This window comes from Taurulus bubalis (genome assembly GCF_910589615.1).
Source record: "Taurulus bubalis genome assembly, chromosome: 6".
Taxonomy (NCBI): domain Eukaryota; kingdom Metazoa; phylum Chordata; class Actinopteri; order Perciformes; family Cottidae; genus Taurulus; species Taurulus bubalis.
The window spans coordinates 14,997,906-15,018,132 of NC_136594.1; the positions used below are offsets into that span (position 1 = coordinate 14,997,906).

The 20,227-nt window shown below is 40.4% G+C and overlaps 3 protein-coding genes across 3 annotated transcripts; 2 read left to right on the forward strand and 1 right to left on the reverse strand.

The window, feature by feature from the left end:
• The first annotated feature begins 650 nt into the window (after positions 1-650).
• Positions 651-3,843, forward strand: timm10 (translocase of inner mitochondrial membrane 10 homolog (yeast)). The gene is made up of 2 exons (XM_079219421.1): positions 651-821; positions 2,617-3,843. Exons 1-2 carry the CDS (start codon positions 751-753, stop codon positions 2,801-2,803), a joined length of 258 nt encoding a protein of 85 aa, XP_079075547.1. The 5' UTR covers positions 651-750; the 3' UTR covers positions 2,804-3,843.
• A 1,407-nt stretch (positions 3,844-5,250) lies between these two features.
• unc93b1 (unc-93 homolog B1, TLR signaling regulator) lies at positions 5,251-15,185 on the forward strand (the record flags this gene model as incomplete). The annotated part of the gene is made up of 12 exons (XM_079220192.1): positions 5,251-5,367; positions 5,517-5,658; positions 5,763-5,916; positions 6,119-6,280; positions 7,106-7,235; positions 7,376-7,469; positions 8,732-8,856; positions 10,244-10,426; positions 10,524-10,797; positions 10,878-10,999; positions 11,091-11,213; positions 12,569-15,185. The coding sequence occupies 12 exons, from the start codon at positions 5,251-5,253 to the stop codon at positions 12,833-12,835; spliced, it is 1,893 nt and encodes a 630-aa protein (XP_079076318.1). The 3' UTR covers positions 12,836-15,185.
• A 1,835-nt stretch (positions 15,186-17,020) lies between these two features.
• Positions 17,021-20,227, reverse strand: cryba1l2 (crystallin, beta A1, like 2; the record flags this gene model as incomplete). Its single annotated transcript, XM_079219829.1, has 5 exons — positions 17,021-17,168; positions 17,751-17,893; positions 18,090-18,231; positions 19,911-20,029; positions 20,153-20,227. 5 exons carry the CDS (start codon positions 20,225-20,227, stop codon positions 17,021-17,023), a joined length of 627 nt encoding a protein of 208 aa, XP_079075955.1.

Below are 20,227 nucleotides of genomic sequence, written 5' to 3' on the forward strand. Positions count from 1 at the left end.
TTTTATGTATGTTTGCAAAGATGCTAGACAGTCAGTTTTCTGTGAAGCTATGTACAATAGATTTTTATGTCCTTCCTTTTCTGTTTTCACCACCAGTCAGTTGTTTGGCAATTATAAGCTTTGTGGATGCAAGGATTACAGGCTGCATGCTGGTTTTATCTTCATTTAGTTCCATATGAAAGGTTCAAATGGTTGTTTAATTTTCATTAATAATATGCCAAAGAATTGGCTATAAAAAGAAAAAAGTTCTTACTGTTGTTCACGTTTTCAATAATTTTATTAGTTTTGTATTTTCACTCAATTTTGAATTTTCAATGTAATTAAGGTAAAAGCACTTAAGTGGCATTGTGTCTCTGAAAGTGACTGTTGTTGGAAAAAAAATCCTTATTTTGAGCTCGTTTTTGTACACTTGTTTTGTGTAAATTACATAATTATGGATTATTAAAAAAAACCCTGAAATGTCACTTTTTATGCAAAAAGACCATTACATTGAAATATGAATATTTTGGAGATCTATGGCACAGAATGGCGCGAGAGGGCGCACTGTCTGTGGTTCCAGTTTAAATCCAACTTTATTGACAGCGGAAGTGTGAGCGGAAACGACGCACACGTGTTTTGCGTCTTGCAGGTTTGAAGGTTAAAGAAGAAGAAGCACCGGCTCGCTTTCTTGTCCACCGTCCGTTAGAGAGGGTCACGAGGACGGCGTGTTTTGTGGTTGAAGCCGGGCGAGAGCAGCACTGAAGCGCAGACATGGATCCCGTGAAGGCACAGCAGCTGGCGGCGGAGCTGGAGGTGGAGATGATGGCTGACATGTACAACCGGTAAAGCCCGAGCAAGCTAACCTCTAACGCGAGCTGTTTCTAGTTAATGCTACTTTTCTGTCAGGAGTGAAGAGTCTCAAATAGTGTCTGTTAAACTGGATATGCAGTATTAAAGTGGCATTCAACGGGAGTAAAGATGTGGCCATGTAGTCCCTCCCTGACGCTAGCTACATGTGAGATTAATTTATTCAATCGGGCCGACACAGACTGGACTGTCACGTGACGTAAACCCACTGAGACAGGACTACGAGCCAGTTCAGTGCAAAGTCCAGTTCAGTGGGTTTCAGTAAAACGTGATCTTAATTAGGTTTAGCTAAGTTGCAGCTAAAGCTAGCGTTTGCTTTAGAATGAAAGTTTGATGTAATTGCCTCAGCGTGTATTGATCGTCTTGAAATAGTTTTTAGGAGAATTATAGTGATGCACTAGTTTGTCTTTTTTTTCCACCTAATTTCAAACTGGAATGGGACACAGTTTAATAGATAATCGTGCATTACTCTACAGCAGAAGGGACTTTGATGGAATACAAGCTTGAAGGACATATAAATGCTCACATGCACTTGTATTTTTACATTATACATTTAAAGAAATTATGTTGTGATCAAAAAGCTAATAAAATAAGAATTTATGCATTAAAGTGTTTTCTCCATCCTCATTCCCCTGCATCTTCAAAACTAGACTCGTTCAAAGTAAAGGAGAGCAAGGCGACCTCTAGGACTGTCGGCATGAATGTCATTTGTGAAAAATGCTGGTATCGTGCGTGCTGGTCTTACTGGGACGGATGATAACTTATGTAATAACACTATGACAAGCCAATATGTCTCCTGTGAAAACAGTCTAGAGACGAAGTAAAAAACACATGGGTATTTGTTATTGGCATTCATTTGTAGTTTCAGGCATATAGTTGCTGCCTAATTCACTCTTCCTTTCTGATTATTGGTGAGTATTATCCCTGTCATATAAGCAAATAGACTAAGGCAAGGCAAGTTTATTTCTATAGCACATTTCAACAACAAGGCCTTCAGGGACCTTGTTCCAGATGTGTGGAGCAGAAAAGCTGACAAAAACACAAACTCCAGCTCAGTACAGCACGAGACACACATCATGACAGAGCGAACAAAAAGATCCAAAGTGTGGCTACATTTTACTCCAGTAACTGCTGATAACTTGTCACAAATGCAATATACCCTTACAAGTAAGGTTGGTAATGAGAATATAAAAGGCCTTTGAAAACTCTAAAGTAAATTGGAGTCCATCAAATCTAAAGCCTCGCTCTGACTTGGCTAACTCTGGTAATTGACTCCCAGGTTGAGACTAATTGGGTAGAATAAATGGATTCAAAACCACATATGAGCTTAATTTACACCAGTTTTCCTATTTTATTTTTTACAAACAAAAAAATAATGCGCTCTACAATGATTGATCAATTAGTGGATCAACAAATCCACTAATAAAATTGAATCTGCAACTTTGTCAAAAATCCATTCAATCTTTTTCTCTTTTTTCAAGTAAACATTTCATTAAATGGATTCAGCTACTCGGATGTGATGATCTACTTGGTCAAGCAAGGTTGTCAAGTAAGGTTGCAAAACATTGAAAAATAAATTGAGTGATTCCAGCAGATGGTGCTGTATAGTTTTACCAAGTTGCATTCATTGACTACATGGTGGGACATATTGATGTGCTCAAGCATGATAAAATAACCTAGAAAATGTATTCACACATGCAATTATATCTCGGTCATTACACACAGTGTGTTAACAAAACCTGACCGTCTCCTGGCTTCCTTTCTTCCCAGCATGACCAATGCCTGCCACAGGAAGTGTGTACCGCCACATTACAAGGAGGCAGATCTGACAAAGGGAGAGGCTGTGTGTTTGGACCGCTGCGTGGCCAAATACCTGGACCTTCACGAGCGGCTGGGACGCAAGCTGACCGAGCTCTCCGTCCAGGACGAGGAAATGATGAGGAAGGCATCTGTGTGAAGCGGATAGAGACGCTAATGAGTGGATCAAAGTAGAGCATTGTGGGGGGTTTAAAAGGTCATGGGCTATTAAGTGGGTGGGTTTTGTTTGGGAAATCAATAAAGTGTAAAGAATTATGCTGTTAAGGGTCCACAGAGAGAAACTGCTTTCTTACTGCAGTCGAGGATGAGACGTTGGATGGGGCTCAAGGAATCACCGGAGGAACTGGAGGACATCTTGAAACTGCTCACTGCTCCACCAGCCTCTCTGGATGCATCTGATTTGTTTTTCCATTCAGTTTGGCTTTGTCCTCAAAAGTCACCTGATAATCGACTGAAAAGGAGAGAGGATGTGTAATATTATCTCTAATCCATTCTTCGTGCTTGTTTTTAGCTGCTTGGAGTCCCAGAAGGGGGCTGCCTCTTCTGCTGAAACTCAAATACTGGCAGGTTAAAACAAACACCATTTACATTTAATATTTGTTCTCACGTCACCCTTTGAACTTGGGTGAATTATTTATTTTTATTTTTTTGAAAGGGGGGGAGTAAACATGGGCCTTCTTCATAATGTTGCAGCACAACATGGTATTCAGGTAGATGCATTGCTCACAATTAGAAGTTATCTGTTATGCAGACATGGGTCTTTTCAGAACAATAAAATACAGCAAGTCAAATACAGATGGATCAGGGCATGCACTGAATGAGTTATATATGGTTTGTCTTTCTTTTTTTGTAATTTTTTTTCCAAATGCAAAACACTGCATAGTTTACTTCTTTCCGGCCTGTGTCGGCTTCGTCTGTAGACTCAGATACAGACTAGCAACCAGGTCATTCTGGCTACACGGCCGTGTGAAAAAGATGGACTGAACTCAATGCTTCTGTGGATCCTGTTGTGCAGTATGTGACCAGACCATGTTTCTTTGACTGTGATACATTTTTAGTTTTTTGTTTCATGTGCTAACCGCTGTGCCAGTGACGCAGCTTTTTATCTGCAAATTGGAGAAGCTGCACAGTATGTTGTTATTAAGAACTCTAATAAAACTGTCATTTATCTTAACATCATGAGTTTTGTTGTATGGGTATTTAAATCGTAATATCTGTACCCCACACTTGTTTTTAAATCTGGCACTAATTTAGGCCCAGAGAAAGTAGGGATTGCTAAATGTGTGCCTGTACCTTTAAGAGGAACGGTGAGGAAGTGAAGACGACTGACTTTCGCTTCCCTCGCGAAACTTGTAATTATACCTGAGCCTTGTACATCGGAAAGGGGAACTAACAGCTGCCGAAAACAAAAGTGACCCCGTTACTGAGAGCGTGAAATGTGTTTCTAACGAGCAGGTGGATAGACCTGTGTCCGCGAGGAGCCCCGCGCGAGAAACATGGTTCGTGACTTTCAAGATGTTCATTGTTGTTTGTGTCAGAATAGTTGCTAAATAAACCGAAATTGTGGCTGCAGCTAATTCCGTTTACATTACGACTTTACCAGCTAAAGCAGAAGTACTAATATGTCAAACAAAATACCAAAGAATGGGTAGACAAACGATACATGAGATACAATTACAGAAGTTCAGACGCACTTTTATTTCGATACTAAGTTTAAAAGGTTATGCTGGGGAAAAGAGCTTTAACTCAACTATGTACAATGAACCTGTGAGAAAAAGTTATACATAATTATTGAAGCTTGAAAATGATTCTGGTTTGTGGCTTCATGTATAGTTGCCTTCATGTATAAATACCTAGTATAAGAGAAGTGCATTGTGTGTCTTAGATAACATATTGGGGAACGTGAGGAAAGGGCTGGGCGATTATTGTAATGTATCGTCTTTCTATTAATTCATATCGTGCTGAAATCAGATATTGTGATACACAATTTCGTTGTCTAAATCGATCAAATTGGTCAGACAATCTGAATTCTGCACATGGGAATATTCCAGTGTAGTTTAATCAAACTATATAGCTGCTATTCATGTTTTTCTCTATGATATCAGTTGAAACTGTTTGGCTCATTTTGCACTTAAGGTCTTACTTGAATTGAAAAATACTCATTACTTGTCATTCATCATGTAATTAATTACACAGGGCTATAAATGCAAAGGCCCTTTGAAGACCTTTCAAAAGTTATTAGGAAAAGTGAAGGTCGTCTGACTTTTTGGGGATACCAAGGGAGGGTATTTCATCACCACATATTTCTAGCTTATATAATCTTTTAGAGGTGTATTATATAAATATATATTTAAAAAATCAAAAAGATGGCGTAATGCACATGTTTTTTTGCTCTGCCTCCGAAAATGTAAGGTTCTCACCTTCCAAGAGTAATTATATAGATGTTTTCCTTAAATTTATAATGTGTCCTGTGAAAACTAAAACATCGCAATATATTCCGATATGTACAATACGATATTTGACAACACTAGTAGGGCTACAGGTAGCTGTCTAATAAACCAGTGTACTGCTCCTTTTGGTCACTAGATGGACGCCTCTGATCAAGAAGAGTTGGTTGGGGATCCAGATCAGCCTGTAGCACCTCCTAATGGTGGCATAAATGAACTGCTGAATGTGGGACAAGAAAACAACATGCAGGGCCAGGTGAACTCCCTCTTGTCTTGTTAAAAAAACCGTATAATTCTAGTCTATGTGATTCTTAGGTTTCCATTGAAAGATACTCACTTCTTCTTGAGTATAATAACATTTTCGTTTCAAACAATTGCATAACTTGTATTCCTTTCTTTCCTCAGATGGAGGAATTTCTTGGCCCGCAGGCAGAGTACAACGAGGAAGAGGAGGAGAGGAAATACTACAGGAGGAAGAGGCTGGGTGTCATCAAGAATGTTCTTGCAGCCAGTGTTGGAGCCATGATTGTGTACAGTGTATACATGGGTGAGTTTGATTGGAGCCACTGAATGGACACAGAAAACAGAGTTGCAGAGACTCTAATATTTTCTTTTTAATTTACTTTTGTCTGTGTGAATGGTGTGTTAAAGGCCTACTGCAGATGCAGCTGATCCTCCATTATGATATGACTTACCGTGAGGTGAAGTACAGCAACCTTGGCCTAGAGGACATTGATCGCAAGATGCTAATGGGCATCAACGTCACACCCATCATAGGCCTGCTTTACACCCCTGTACTTATCAGGTAGGTACATACATACATACACACACACACACACACACACACACACACACACACACACACACACACACACACACACACACACACACACACACACACACAATAGATTGTATTTTTGTTTTATCTGAATGCCTTTGCATTGCCTGTATGTACTCTATGATAACAATATAGACTATTTCTAATACTATATACATCTCTCTGGAAGGTTTCTAGGCACTAAGTGGATGATGTTCCTGGCTTCAGGAATCTACGCACTCTTTGTCTCAACCAATTACTGGGAGCGATACTACACCTTGGTTCCATCAGCCGTAGCCATCGGTGTGGCCATTGTGCCGCTCTGGGCCTCCTTGGGAAATTATATTACAAGGTGAGAAACAGGCTGTGACAGGGTGGGCGGATAAAGATGTTTCATAAAAGGCAGAAGCTTGAACCGGAATACATCACAGCACACAGAGCGTACTGAAGGTCGCCCAGCGTTCTCAGACCTCAGGGGAAAACCAGTCTCAGATCGCTGCTCTCACCTTCTGTACAACATTGTACCTTAATTTCAACTTCACTAACTGCTTTTCATCTTATAACGCCTAAAGATAACTTTATAACCACCTCAACCCTGAATCTAAACACAACCATTAATACTGACCATGTCTAACAGCCACCAAAGCTTTAAAACAGACTACAGGGCTCAGCTAACACATGTTAAATATATATATATATATATATATATATATATATATATATATATATATATATATATATATATATATATATATATATATTCTGATGGGGCACAAATTGCACTAGCTTAACTATATTTTAGTTTTTGCTGTCACTGAGAAACAAAATTCATTGGAGATGAATTCTGTGGGTTTTTTCATTTTCTTTTTTCAAGTGTTTTTAAAAAGTTGAATGCAGAAAGAAACAGAACATGGAAATGTAAGGCATACCTCTCATTATTACTATTTATACAGCAATTCTTAGCTGTCAAGGTTGGAAGCACATGGGAGCTTTGAGGCCGTTATAGTATAATCACCTCCTACACTGAGGCAGTGGTCATGTGATTGTGTGGGCTTATAGTGAGTGCACAGGTGAAGCCGTATCCATGCATACATCATTTAAATTAACACCTAATGGAACAGTATGTTTGCTTGTATGAAGGTGTTGTGAATTTGTTCTCTCACTCAAACACATACAGGATGGCGCAGCAGTACTACGAGTATGTCCACTACAAGGAAGACCATGTGCAGGAGCAGAAGAAGCTCCCTAAGGGAGCGTGTCACAAATATATCATTGTCTTCCAGTCAGTCTTCTACATGATCTTCCATGTGAGTTTTCAGCCAGCTTTTGTTCATTTATGCTTCAATTTATTTAATGTTATGTGCGATGTTCTAACGGCAGAAAATCAGTTTGCACAGCTGCAGAAAATAACGAGCACGACACCACTCTTCTGTCTTTTCCTCGTCAGCTGAGTTTTGTCTTCGCGGAGTTCCCCATGTGCTTCGTCCTCAACGGCTACCTGCTTGACAACAAACACATTCTCCTAAATGTCCACTCCTGCGGTAAAGACACCTCACTTCACCTCCTGAATTAAGTTTGTTAAAAACAAAAGAACAAAAAAAACAAACAAGTCTTCACTGTCTTGCATGAAATAGAAGTATATGTTAGTGTTATGCCGTGTTCACACCAAAAGAGTTGCGAAATATTTGCGCAAGTAGATTACATGTAAAGTCAATGCACAGACGCGAATGGTTGCGGAAAAGCGAGTTGCGAAAGCCAACCGTTGAGAAGCTCCGCCCGGCATCACTGCCGTCCTGCCGTTACTGAATCAAACGGCTGCGGGTCCGCTGAAGGAGCGCTGGAAGCGGCTTCATTCAGACACTGGTCCTGGAGGAGTCGGAGCTGTGTGTGACTACGGAAAATATTATGAATCCAGACACGGGGGCGTTTGATGTTCCCACGTTTGTGGGACTTCCACAACCAGTATAAAGCAGAACTAGTGGTTATTTCAATGGTGAATGGTGGAAATGGTAAATGTTTTCACAGAGATAAGCCCCGCCCCCTTTTCGCAGTGAATGGTTACGAAAAAGCATGAATTAACCACATAAAGTCGAGCGAGTAAAGTCAGGCGAAAAAGCGTTGCGAAAATTCTCAACTCTTTTGGTGTGAACACGGCATTAGTCTAGTATATATGTTTCGTAGGCAACAATATGCTCAAAACAACGCGAGTCGGCCTCACAAAGCTGACAGGGAAGTGCAACACTTCTCCTAAAGCTAAAAGGCTTTTCCTGTCATGCTGAACTTGGATCTCACTTCTGGCAACATCACTTCCTTTTTATTGTAAACTTCAAAAGGAGGAAAAATAGTTAGTTTGATAACTGTAGAGAGGTCCCCCTTCTCCATCAGATGCATATTTTAGCCACGTGTAACATTTTCATGCTTCCGCACAAGTGTTAGCCGAAGGCATTATGTTTTCAGAGTTTATGTGATATCGCAGGAACGGCTGGAGGGAATTTCTTCAAATTTAGCATAAACGTCCACTTGGACTCAGGGATGATCTGGTGGTGGTCAAAAGTCCCTGTGACTTCATTAATTATATTTTTGGCCATAACTCAAGAATATAAATGCAAATTATTACAATTTCCCACAAATGTCTAAAAAGATGAAACGATGACATTTTGCTCAGACATAAACTGTAAACGACGTCCAATGTGCTCCAGGCTTCAGGTCTGACTTAATAAAGGCTGTGTCGGACTCAAACCTGTTGGTTGTTGTTTCTCATCGCCTCCTTTCTAATGGTTGGATCGCCCTCTTCCTCTGACAGGCGCAAACATCAGTGGCGTGATCCCCGGCTTCAACACCACTGTGCTCATCAACCTGCCTCGCTCCATGCTGCTCATCCAGGTGGAGAGTGTCCTCATGGGCTTTGCCTTCCTCGCCATGATCATCGTAAGCACACACACACACATACCCCTCTGACTCCCTAGAACTCAGTGTGCTTAGGTTGTTTACTTGTATTAATCTGACTCTCTTGTGTCTGTCCTGCATTTATGTCATCTTTGAAATAAACAGGAAATGACTGCTAGGGAGCCATGTTGATTTATTTTGTTATAGAATGTTATACCAAGCCAAACCAGAAAAAGTTGCGAAAATTGTATACACACTGTAAATAACTAAAACACAGCTAAAACTGTAATTGGCTCCTTGTTAAACCATTCATTCATCAATTTTTGTATTTATTAAGGAACATACATTTATCCGTCTATACAATATACATTATATAGAGTATATTTAAAGAAGCCTAATTCTAAGGAGTATAAAGGAAAATTAAACGTTAAGAAGGAGTTGCATAATAAGAGCAAAACAGATATTGATGTCTTACTTGTAAACTAAAATGTTTTAGACACACTGAGATCAAATCGCTTTGTCTGTTCAGGGCATGCACAGGGCTCGAACATATCCCAGCATGCATCAGGCAACCAGTCTATGAGGCTTTTATCCAAAATTACTTACAATAATAATAAGAGCATTCAACCATGTGGGTAAAACCCAAAAGGTGCAAGAATCACGCAAGTACAGCAACTTCATCACATGTGCTGATCCACTTTAAGTGCTACTTTTAGAGAGAATAAGAGATGGAAATAGAGCGTTTTCTTTTGAACTATTAATACACTCTCAGATCCACACCTTTGTACAATTTACTAGGAATTCCCATTCGCAAGCGTCCGTCTGTCAGAAGCAGCTCCTGGGGAGTCGCTAACCTGCCTTCACCAAGTACTGACATGAACCAAACTACTTTCATGTGGGTTCCATGGGAAGAAATCAAGAGTGTTTGTATTGAGTCATTGATGTTATTCCCCCACCCATCATAGCGAGTGAGGGTAGTCTGTCTGTAATGAATCAGGCAAGCTCACAGACTGGTAGCCTTGATCAATCGATGTAGATATGGTTAGTGTGGATTGACATATATAATTAAATGGAAGTTTATCTGTTCCTTGAGATGCTTCTAAAAAGGCTTTCATTGGGCTTTGGCCGTGATAGCAATTTAGATGACTGCCGTGAGAAATGGATTGTTGTACAGAAATGTACAGAAAATTGTGTTTTAGATTGACCATTATGCTGAATGTATTCCAGGGTGTCTTTCTAGTGGTATTTGCAATGCTTAAGAGGTATACAAAGGCCTATTCAGCTTTCATTACTATTATTATTATGTTGGAATTGGTTATTTTAGTCTTCAATAGGACTGACTAATATTTCAAAGCAAAGCATGTACAAACTGTGGCAATCATTCATAATAACTCAACATAAATTGATTGCTGTTTGCTGCTACCCACAGTTCCTTGTGCTGTGTGGCGCTGCCTACCGCCCGACAGAAGAAATCGACCTCCGCAGTATTGGCTGGGGAAACATCTTCCAGCTGCCTTTCAAACACCTGAGAGACTACCGCCTGCGACTGCTCTGCCCCTTCTTCATCTACAGTGGATTTGAAATTCTGTTTGCAATCAGTGGATTTTCCCTGGTAGAGTAGAATAGCTGTCACTTGCATTGCTTAGCTTTCAGGAAATATAGAAAATACATGCAATTCATCTCATTTCTTTCTTTCTTTCCCTCCACAGTCCTATGGCGTCTGCGTTTTGGGCCTGGATAAACTGTGGCTCCTCATACTCGTCTATGGCCTCTCCTGCTCCGTCTTTTCCGCCCTTTCCCTTTGCCTCTTACGCCTCCCACGCTGGGTGTGTCTGGTGGGGGGCGCGGCTGTGCATGCCGTGCTACTGGTGGTGCTCCTGGCATTCTCTCCACCTCCTAAAAGTCTGGAGTATATGGGCCCTCTGCTGGTGATCTCTGTGCTGTGGGGACTTGGCACAGCGCTGAACAAGACCGGCGTCAGCAGTGAGTAACGGCTGTGGTTGAGGCGTTTGTAGGTTAATTACTGTCCACTAACTTTGTTCACTCCTCTCTGTGTGTGTCAGTTCTGCTCGGTATGCTCTACGCTGAGGAAAAAGAACGTCTGGACTTTGTCTACACCATCTATCACTGGTGGCAGGCCATCGCCATCTTCATAGTCTACCTCTGGTCCAACCTGCCCATGAGGGTATGATGTGTTTGTGTCTCGGGTAAATTTGGACCCAAGTAAAAGTTCCTACTTATATCTTTCTTTGCCTATTTTTGTCACTCTTCCTCAGGCCAAACTCTCCATCCTGTTGGCCACTTTATTGCTGGCTTGTTACTGTTATTGGTTGATGGAGCGTCGGCTGGCCATGAAAGTGCCTTTCAGACTGCCTCGCATCCCGCGGCCACGGCACAAGGTAAGCAATCTCTGACTGTTGCTAATAATGTCTGATTCATGCTGTCAGGTGAAGATTAAAGTGCAGCCTTCACAGCCCAAGAGGAAGGTGAACTAATTTATTTATTTTCCATTGAAACCAATTAGGGTAAAACAAACCGCTTGTAACTGTTTTGTTTCTTATATATCTAATTCCAAGTCAATTTCATGTGTTATTAAGTTAAAAGGCCTTTATTTCATTAAAGCTTCTACACTCAACTCAAATGGGGTTTGCTCATTGTTACAGCATTTAAATGTTTCACATTCATCTGCTGAAGGGAAAAAACGTATGTGTGCTCGCCTTAAATATCGATTTATGACGAGTACGTATTAGCGTTATTTTGTGACATCACATCTAGTTTGGAGACAATGATGGTCCAATATGCAACACAATTGTGATGTGGACATTTAAAACCTCCTGTGCACATACACTGAGAATAGATAGTAATATAATATATTTGCATATTCATAGGTGCATTGATACAAAGAAGCTGGTCTGCAGTGCGTCTTTAGGCTGTTTCTTGGTGCTTTCATTACCTGTCACTTTCACTGCCAGGGAAATACATTAATGTTTTAAATCACTGACCCACAGGTCAAGTACAAAAAGTACATTTGGGGGGGGCCCAAATTTAAACATATGTAAAAACAACACAGAAAAGGCAATTAAGTGACACTTCCATCATATGAAAAGACATAAACAGAATGAAAACGTATAATTATTTGTTTAAATTGAAAATGTAGTATTGTAAATATACTCTTCATTTCAACTGCATGAATCAGCCGTCACTTGTCCATTGTGGCTCTTGCAAAGCGAGCATCAGGAATAAATATGGAAGCTCAATCCAAAACGCCGCCGACTCTTGTTCGTCTTGTATTCTGTTCGGACACCGTAATCTCATTGAGACACGCGGTCTCATTCTCAAGAGAGACTTTGCAGAACTTTCACAACTGGGGGCCACCTACAAGGAATAAATGGTGGCCATAAAGTAACTTTTTGTAGCCATTGGTTAATGTCGAACCCTGACTACTGCTGTGAAGTACATTTTTCTTAAACTTGACTTTGGTTACATATAAAACCAAAACTCAGGCCTCCTCCAGGAGCCAGACCCGGGAGGATTCCCAACTGGGTGTCACCCACCGTCAACTGGGTCTCTCAACAGAGATCTGGGGGGCGGTGAGATTTTAAATCCTGCTAACAGTGTCATGACCTTCAGCTGTGCGAGAGTCAATAAAATCTTATTATAGTCCAAGCTTTATTATTAAACATTTTACTGGTGACTAAAATGTGTGCAAACCTTTTCTCCTGTCATCAGTATTCTATGAAATTTGTGTCTGCAGGTCAAAGGTTACCGCTACCTGGAAGAGGACAACTCAGATGAGTCAGACTCGGAAAGGAGTGAGGAGGATGACGAAGAGGAGAAGGAGGACGAAGAGCATGTGGCGGAGGAGATGGGAGCAGAGGACTGGGAGAGAGAAGGCCAAGACGAAGGGGTCCAGGGAGTTGAGTCACCCAAAGCCAGGAGGAGAGGGGCTGAAGGTCACCGCCACAGACGGGAGGACGCCCAGATGAAGGAGGAAGTGAGAGAAGAGCGTGAGGGAGGCTGAGAGAGGAGACAAGGGAGGATGGACGAGAGACGCTTTTAGACAGATGAAATATAGACAAAAGTTTATCATAATTTAAGATTGGCTTGATGCTGTTGTGCTCTTTCATATTTTCTAGATATTTTTTTACATGCTACACCAAACAAAAGCACTTTATTGTTGATTTAAAAAGCTCCAATTACCTGTTCAACTATAGACACAACAGCGGTCCAGAAGAAAGGGTACACAAACTATAAATACTATACTGCTATTTAAGAATAGATATAGACATTTTTAAAGGTAGCACACGCTGGATGAAACACAACTAAAAATCTAAATACAATAATAATAATAATACTTTTGTTGATGCTCTTATTCACCAAGTGCTGATAAACATACAGTGCATAGCTGATGCTTTGTCAAGAAAAATACATTTTCTTTGACACAAATTAGTTTCATTTTAAAAAGAGCACTTCACTGACTAGAAAGCACTGCAAGCAACAGAAGGAAAAAAAAATGAGGAATTGATTTTCTAAGTTTGTCCTCAGGGTGAGGTGCGTTTGGATGGAGTCATTTATAGAGAGCCTGGTCCTGCTGGATTATGAGCAGCTATATGTGTTCTGCCTTTTTTTTTATAACTTCCAACCCCTTAGTTTATGCACATTTCTCAACTCAAATCAACCTGTTTTTTCGAGGCCCCGACACGTGACGTTTGTTCCTCTTGAGAGGAGTGCAACATGCAAAGAAGTTGAATATGAATTTATGTTCAATATACAACAGGTACGGGCGGTTATGTATGGCCAATGCCAGTAAATAAAGAATACATTTTGGTATACAGTGGCCTCAGGGGTGTTACAGGTACTAAATATGTGCAGTGTCTCAATTGCTTTTAATATAGTCATCTTTAATACAACAATAAACAAGATTATTACGCAAGTGTTTCTAGTTAGGAGCTGTGATGTGAGCAGAATACTCTTATTAATCATAGTAACAATATTTACTTCTGATTAGCTTCTGTTTAGCGGGTCTAATGTTTTCAGTGTTCATCTTATTTTAGCGTGTTCACATGCTGACATTAGCTTATTAGCACCACACACAAGTACAGCTGAGGCTGATGGGAGTGTTCTCAATCACCTAATCCAGTGGTTCTTAACCTTATTGGAGGTACTGAACCCTGCAAGCTTCATCAGTGCATTCACCGAACCCTTCGTAATTGGAAAAATAAAATATGATTTCTTCAAAACATAGGTATATATTTTGTTAGTGCACAAAATGAACCATGCATCAGTTGCACACAAGAACAAAATCAACAAAACATGCATTTCACACAAAAACATAACTCAATGAATATTTACTGCAAATCAATGTGACGAAAAGAAGAAAAATTGTGTGTTGCGGCCCGACATTGCTAGTGTGAACCGGGCTATACTGTGTGTGTCTTGACCACTGCCGAACCCCTGGGGTTCGATCGAACCCAGGTTAAGAACCACTGACCTAATCACTTCAGTCATTGGAGTTCATCCTTTGGGGACTATGCATGTCTGTACAAAATGTCATGGCAATCTTTTTTAGTAGATGTTGAAATATCTCTTTAAGTGGGAGACGGAGCACATTAATCGAGTCATGCCGCTAACAAACAAAAACAGAAGTATTAAACTGTTCAGCCATGACAAGCCATTATAACAAGGTCAGACCATGCCTTGAAATCTGAAAAAGTATTGTAACATTTCTACTAATTTAAGGCCTCAAAAAGTATTAGAATTGGAGATCATGGCGCAAACACAGCAGCGTTTTTGCTTAATGCATTGACTGAAAACATTTTGACATATTATTATGAAAAGCACAGGCGCAAATAATACAATTAATGATGGCTGAACTCCTTTAAGCTGCTTCATTTTCCTGGTAGTGTGCATGCGGCTCATTGTTACGCTTCATAGTTTAGAACAGAGCCATCGTTAATGTTATTAGTAACACCTGTGCCGTAGTACAATGACCTTGGTGGAACAGGTCAATTAATCATGAGAAATTGGCAAGTTTGGAAAGCCGCTATTGGATGATTTTTGTACAAAATACAGAACCTATATGTTAAACATATTGTATCTACTTCACTGCGCATAGTTGTCACTTTATTTCCTATTTTAGTAACCACTCTTTGTTGTCTGAAGTCATGTTCACTTGGGAACAATTTGGCTTTACCACACTTTTTAGTTTGAGTTGATTTGATCCAGGTTACATCAAGAGAACAATTGTTAACTGTTATGTCAAGCATGTCATGCTTTCAGCCAATGGACAAACGTTCACATACCCAGGGTTCTTGCGGGCATGGAAAACCTGGAAAAGTCATGGAATTTTAAAATGGTTATTTACAGGCCTGGAAAAGTCCTTGAAAAAAATAAAAGGTTTTGGAAAATTCATGGAAATTTGTTATATTCATATGTTCATGTCATTCATTTACACTGAGTTTGAAATAATTAATATGCTTTTAAAAGAAAGACGCTCAAAATATAAGCAGGCATACATACTGGCATCTATATAAATGTTTATTCTTAAATACTACATTTTCTCACTTTTTCAAGTATACACCGAGATTTCACAAAATGTTTGGTCATGGAAATTTGGTTTAAAGTCATGGAAAAGTCATGAAAATCCATTGGTCAAAATGTGTATGAACCCTGCATACCGTTAAGTACTGTTCTCACACATCACGGTTGGGATTATTTATATTTAAACCTGCTGTGGGAGGAATGGCATCTGACTTTTCAATGAAATGATGCCACAGCTGCTTGATGTTGCACTGATCGGTTAATTCATGTAACGTCATGTTGCTGACTTGCACAGTGTGAAACTGCCGGTCGCATGAAAAACATTCTGTGCTTCTCTCTTGATTACACCTATACATTAAAGTAAAGATTGTGTTGAAGTTAGCAGCTGTTGTACATGTCTTGACTGGTGGGCGGTGTGATGTAAAAGTCACTGGCCTAACACTCATCGTCATGGAAACTTAAAGTACGACCAAAGCAATGAATAGGTAGCACTAAGTAATTGCATTGCAGTTAATGTGACTGTACACTTTCATACCCACACATACCATAACATTGAACGAAAAATGTTCATGCCCCACCGCCCCAACACAATTGTAACAAAATGGTCTATTCTGAATCTTTTTTTTTTAAATAACCTTTTGTGACTCCTCCATCCGTGCTTTTCAAATAATAGAATAAAGAAAATTGCAGTCACTTTGTTAAAACAATGCAAATAAAGTTCTGTGCAAAAAATAACTAATATTTGGCAAAAAACAAATAGCTTATTGTGGCTGCAATTAACCTGTTTTGATCTGAATATCTTTTCAAGATAATAACAATAACATCCAACCTGTGCAAAACAAAACAAAAGGAGTGCAGATATGTGCGAGCCATCACTTTTATCATTATTAATGGCTGTAAAGAATCTTTTTAAAACGAGATTGTAGATTTGATACGGCCACTTTAAATTCATGCTCAATGATTAGATCTGATCAGATTCAACAGCAACAGCAGAAAAGCCAATCTCATGGATGTAGGCTTTTGGCAAAACGCCAAGAATCGTCGAGTCGCGCATGCACAAGTGTAACCTGTTAACATCGTAACGTAAACATTCCCATGGAAGTACAGGCATTTCGCCATGTATTCATTAATGTTTTTTTTATGTCCGTGTACTTTATACTTTTGTAAAATGTGAAGTTCTCAATAAAGGTCTTGAAATAAATACATTTATTTCCCCCACACCCCACCTGTAATACCTCCGCGGCCCTCTAATGGGGCACGCCCCACAGTTTGAGAACCAATGTCCTAACCCATCAAAATGCCAATGGATAATTTAAACTGCATACATTTTTTATTTGCATTTTGCACTTAAACCTTAATGTTCGTGTGCTAACATTCTCATACGTGCACTCACACAGGAATGACAGAAAGGACTTCTCAAGGTTCTCAATCTGTGCTTTATTTCACTTGTTCTAAAACAAAATGAGTAATAACACAAACATGAATATGAGCTGGGATAAAAAGGTAGCTGCTACGTCACTGATGGTCTGTGTTGTAGTTTCTGACAAATGAATCCTCAGACTCGGAACCGAACCTTAAGTTCAAGCGTCAACAGTCAGGCCCCTAAATCACAGCGTCCAGGTGTTAGCCTGAGCCGTTACTGTGGCCTGTTCTGATCAGCTCCTTCTCAGTGCCTGATGCGTCTGATGGACTGGATCTTTGGGGTCTGGCAGTGGGAGCCCCAGTTCCTCCAGTGCTGGTAGTCTCCGCTGTGTCTCTCGCACTCCATGATGTACTGCTGGCCCCTGTAGCCCGGGTACTCATAGCACACAAAGCTGAAGAAAGACAGGCAGGAGGAGGAGAGTTGGTAAGTAAGAAGAGCTGAATTTAGTTGTTTCTAATTTGCTCATTACATAAAAAAATGTCTCCAGGTGGCATTTAGATTAAACTCAGTTATTAAAATGTTTTAAGGCATCGACTAAGTGGAACATTTTATAGTAACAAATATAAATGTCAGTGCTCTCCGGTGCACAAACTACGTAATGGTGACTGTGTTGCTATATTCCTGCGAACTTGTCTTCGACATCTCTGCACTTTCCTGTTATTCATCAGCCAACATGTGCTGATACGATCTGCGAGAAGCTAACATGCCATTAATGTTGGCCTGATGATTCATCGCTAAAGCTCTACCTCAAGTTCATGTTGTTTTGCAAAATTAACTTCAGCGCGTTTCATGTTAACATGACATCATTTTTTTGGTCTTGTGTGTTTGTTGAATTATTTAGTGCTGATGCTCTTTTCTGCTCCCATTTCCCCTGTTTGCTTCTTCTTTAACTTTAAGATAAGTGGACTTCTTTATGATAAAGAGCTTTAATTCAACTTGAACTTGATTGTGTCGGTATGAAGCTCTGACTTACGCGCCACACTGCACTTGCATGGAGCCCACCTCGGGCCTGAACCAGCCCATGGCCTGCAGGGAGGGGTAGTCGTCGCACAGCTCGGTGTTGCGGCCCATAAAGTTCTCCCTCTCAAAGATCATCATACGACTGCTCTGATGAGACTGTGGAGGAGGTGCAACAGAGTGCGTAGTGTTAGGTCTGTCAGACGGACGTATAGAGCGAGCAGACATTTGGCACCAAGTTGTCTCAGTTTCTATTTTTGAGTTGTTTCAGTCATTTGTTCTATCTTGCTCTTTCACTCCCACTTCTCTCTTCCCATGTCTTATTTTATCCCTCCCCTCCTCTGCAGTCACTCACAGCACAGAAGATGGGACGAAGGGACATGAAGCGCTCAATGTGGTAAGACAAGGAGCCGCTGTAGGCTTCCCAGTTGGGGTACTCGCCCCTCTCCAGGATGAACTGCTGGCCCTGGAAGTCATGGTGCTCGAATCCCACCCAACTGGAGACATGGTGGGAAGATGAGAAATGGTCAGATGTGTGAGTGAAAATTATAAACAGTGTTGTCAAAAAACAGTCTGAACATAAAACGGATATGTGAATGACATTAGATGGGGTGAGAGCAGAACCCAGTTTCTGTCCCTCTAGTGGTCACAGGAAAAAGTGCATTAAGTTGTGAACGTCCTATATTTTTATATTTAACATTTCGGCAGTAAAAAAAGGTCCCCCAAATCAGCTCTAAAGGCTATATCCACTATTTATTTATTTTTAATTTCAATTCTCACAAAATAAAAGACGAAAAGTTATCAGTTAATATTGGATGACTTCAGATTGGATATCACTTTGTTTTAATAGAGATTTATAGAGATTAATAGAGATCTCCTTAATGCCCCCTTTTCACGAACAACAAAAAACAGACATAGTCTGTTGAACATTGAGCACTTTTGAGTTTACTGTTCGTTGGCTCTGAAAGAGATTCAGGAAAAGAAGAGGTACGAGTGCACAGAGGCAACTTCCAGACTGTTCTGGTTAACTAATATTTGGTAAATTCTCAAACTGGTGCTTAATCTGCATTCAGCAGGTGTTTGGTAAATCAAACACAACTGCATTATTTGGGCGCAATAACCACACAGGAGTGATGCTGATTCTGTCTGAAAAGAACCAAATGCTGTGGCATTTGTTATTTTTCCTGATATACACATGAAAGACTTTTATATAGAATACACAAGTAAAGTAACTGAAGAAACGTAATCACTGCTCTGGAAAACAAGAAGTAAAGACGTTTATCAATTAAAGCTAAAAAAATATAACCGACTATAACTAATTTAATCAAGTGTATATTTATAAACAGCATTCCAAATAGTACATCTGATGTTGTGTCAAGAAAATTATTGTTAATTATTTATATTATTATATTGCCCACACAATGAATGATGAGTTGGCTGTTGGATGGATTATTCGTGAAGCGTGCCCCACAGACGCCCCTCCACACTGCCCTCATACAGTAGTTACAGCTTATAACGCTGCATAAGAGTAGCACCCGCCCGAAAACACCAGAGCCTTTAGGATTGACGTTACTTTCCAGTGTGAAAAATGTGCCATAGAAATAGAGAGTAAGAGATGGTATATAGTGTAGTTGTAAGAATCGTTCTTTACAAGCTCGTCCCAATATATTCAGATCAGTTAAGAATTTTGTTGTGCTTTTCATCAGAGGGATCTTGACATTTTCCTTTGCAGACACAGAAATGGAAATGTCCTACTATTTCATCAAAAGGTCACATGGCCTCAAATTAACCACTGCTGACCAACGATATCTGTTGACCTCAGGTGATGCTTGTTTGCCAGCTCTGAATAGGCCTCCCCGTCAGCTCTTCAGGTGGTAGTTTAACATCTTTCTCAGTATTTCATTTGTAAAAGGCAACTGTGGCAACAAGAAGACAACCTCCTCCCACTGCTGCGTATGCAGGGAGCACCCTACATAGGATGACCTTAGAGGTGCTACGCTTTTAGTGAGCCTGGACACTACCTCTTCTCTCATTATCTCTCCTGTATCTCCGTCTCACAGACACACACTTACATAAACACACACTTACATAAACACACACACACGCACACACACACACACACACAGTCAGTCAGATGTCCACAGAGATGTGCGGGCGTACAGGCTGTGTGACTCACGCTCCACTCTCCACTCGGATGGAGCGGATGTTGTCCAGGCCGCAGTTGTGGATGTTGCAACACTCGGAGGTGAACTCCTGACACTTGCCCTGGAAGTGCTCCCGCTCAAACACAGTCACCTGTACACAGGGGAAGACAGGGAGAGGCGTGAGGGTGTGGACCGTGTGTGTGTGTGTGTGTGTGTGTGTGTGTGTGTGTGTGTGTGTGTGTGTGTGTGTGTGTGTGTGTGTGTGTGTGCTCACCTTAAAGAAAGGGGCTGTATCCATGCCAGGGAAGTACATGGGTGAGGTCATGTGGGTTTTAGTAAATCTACTCAT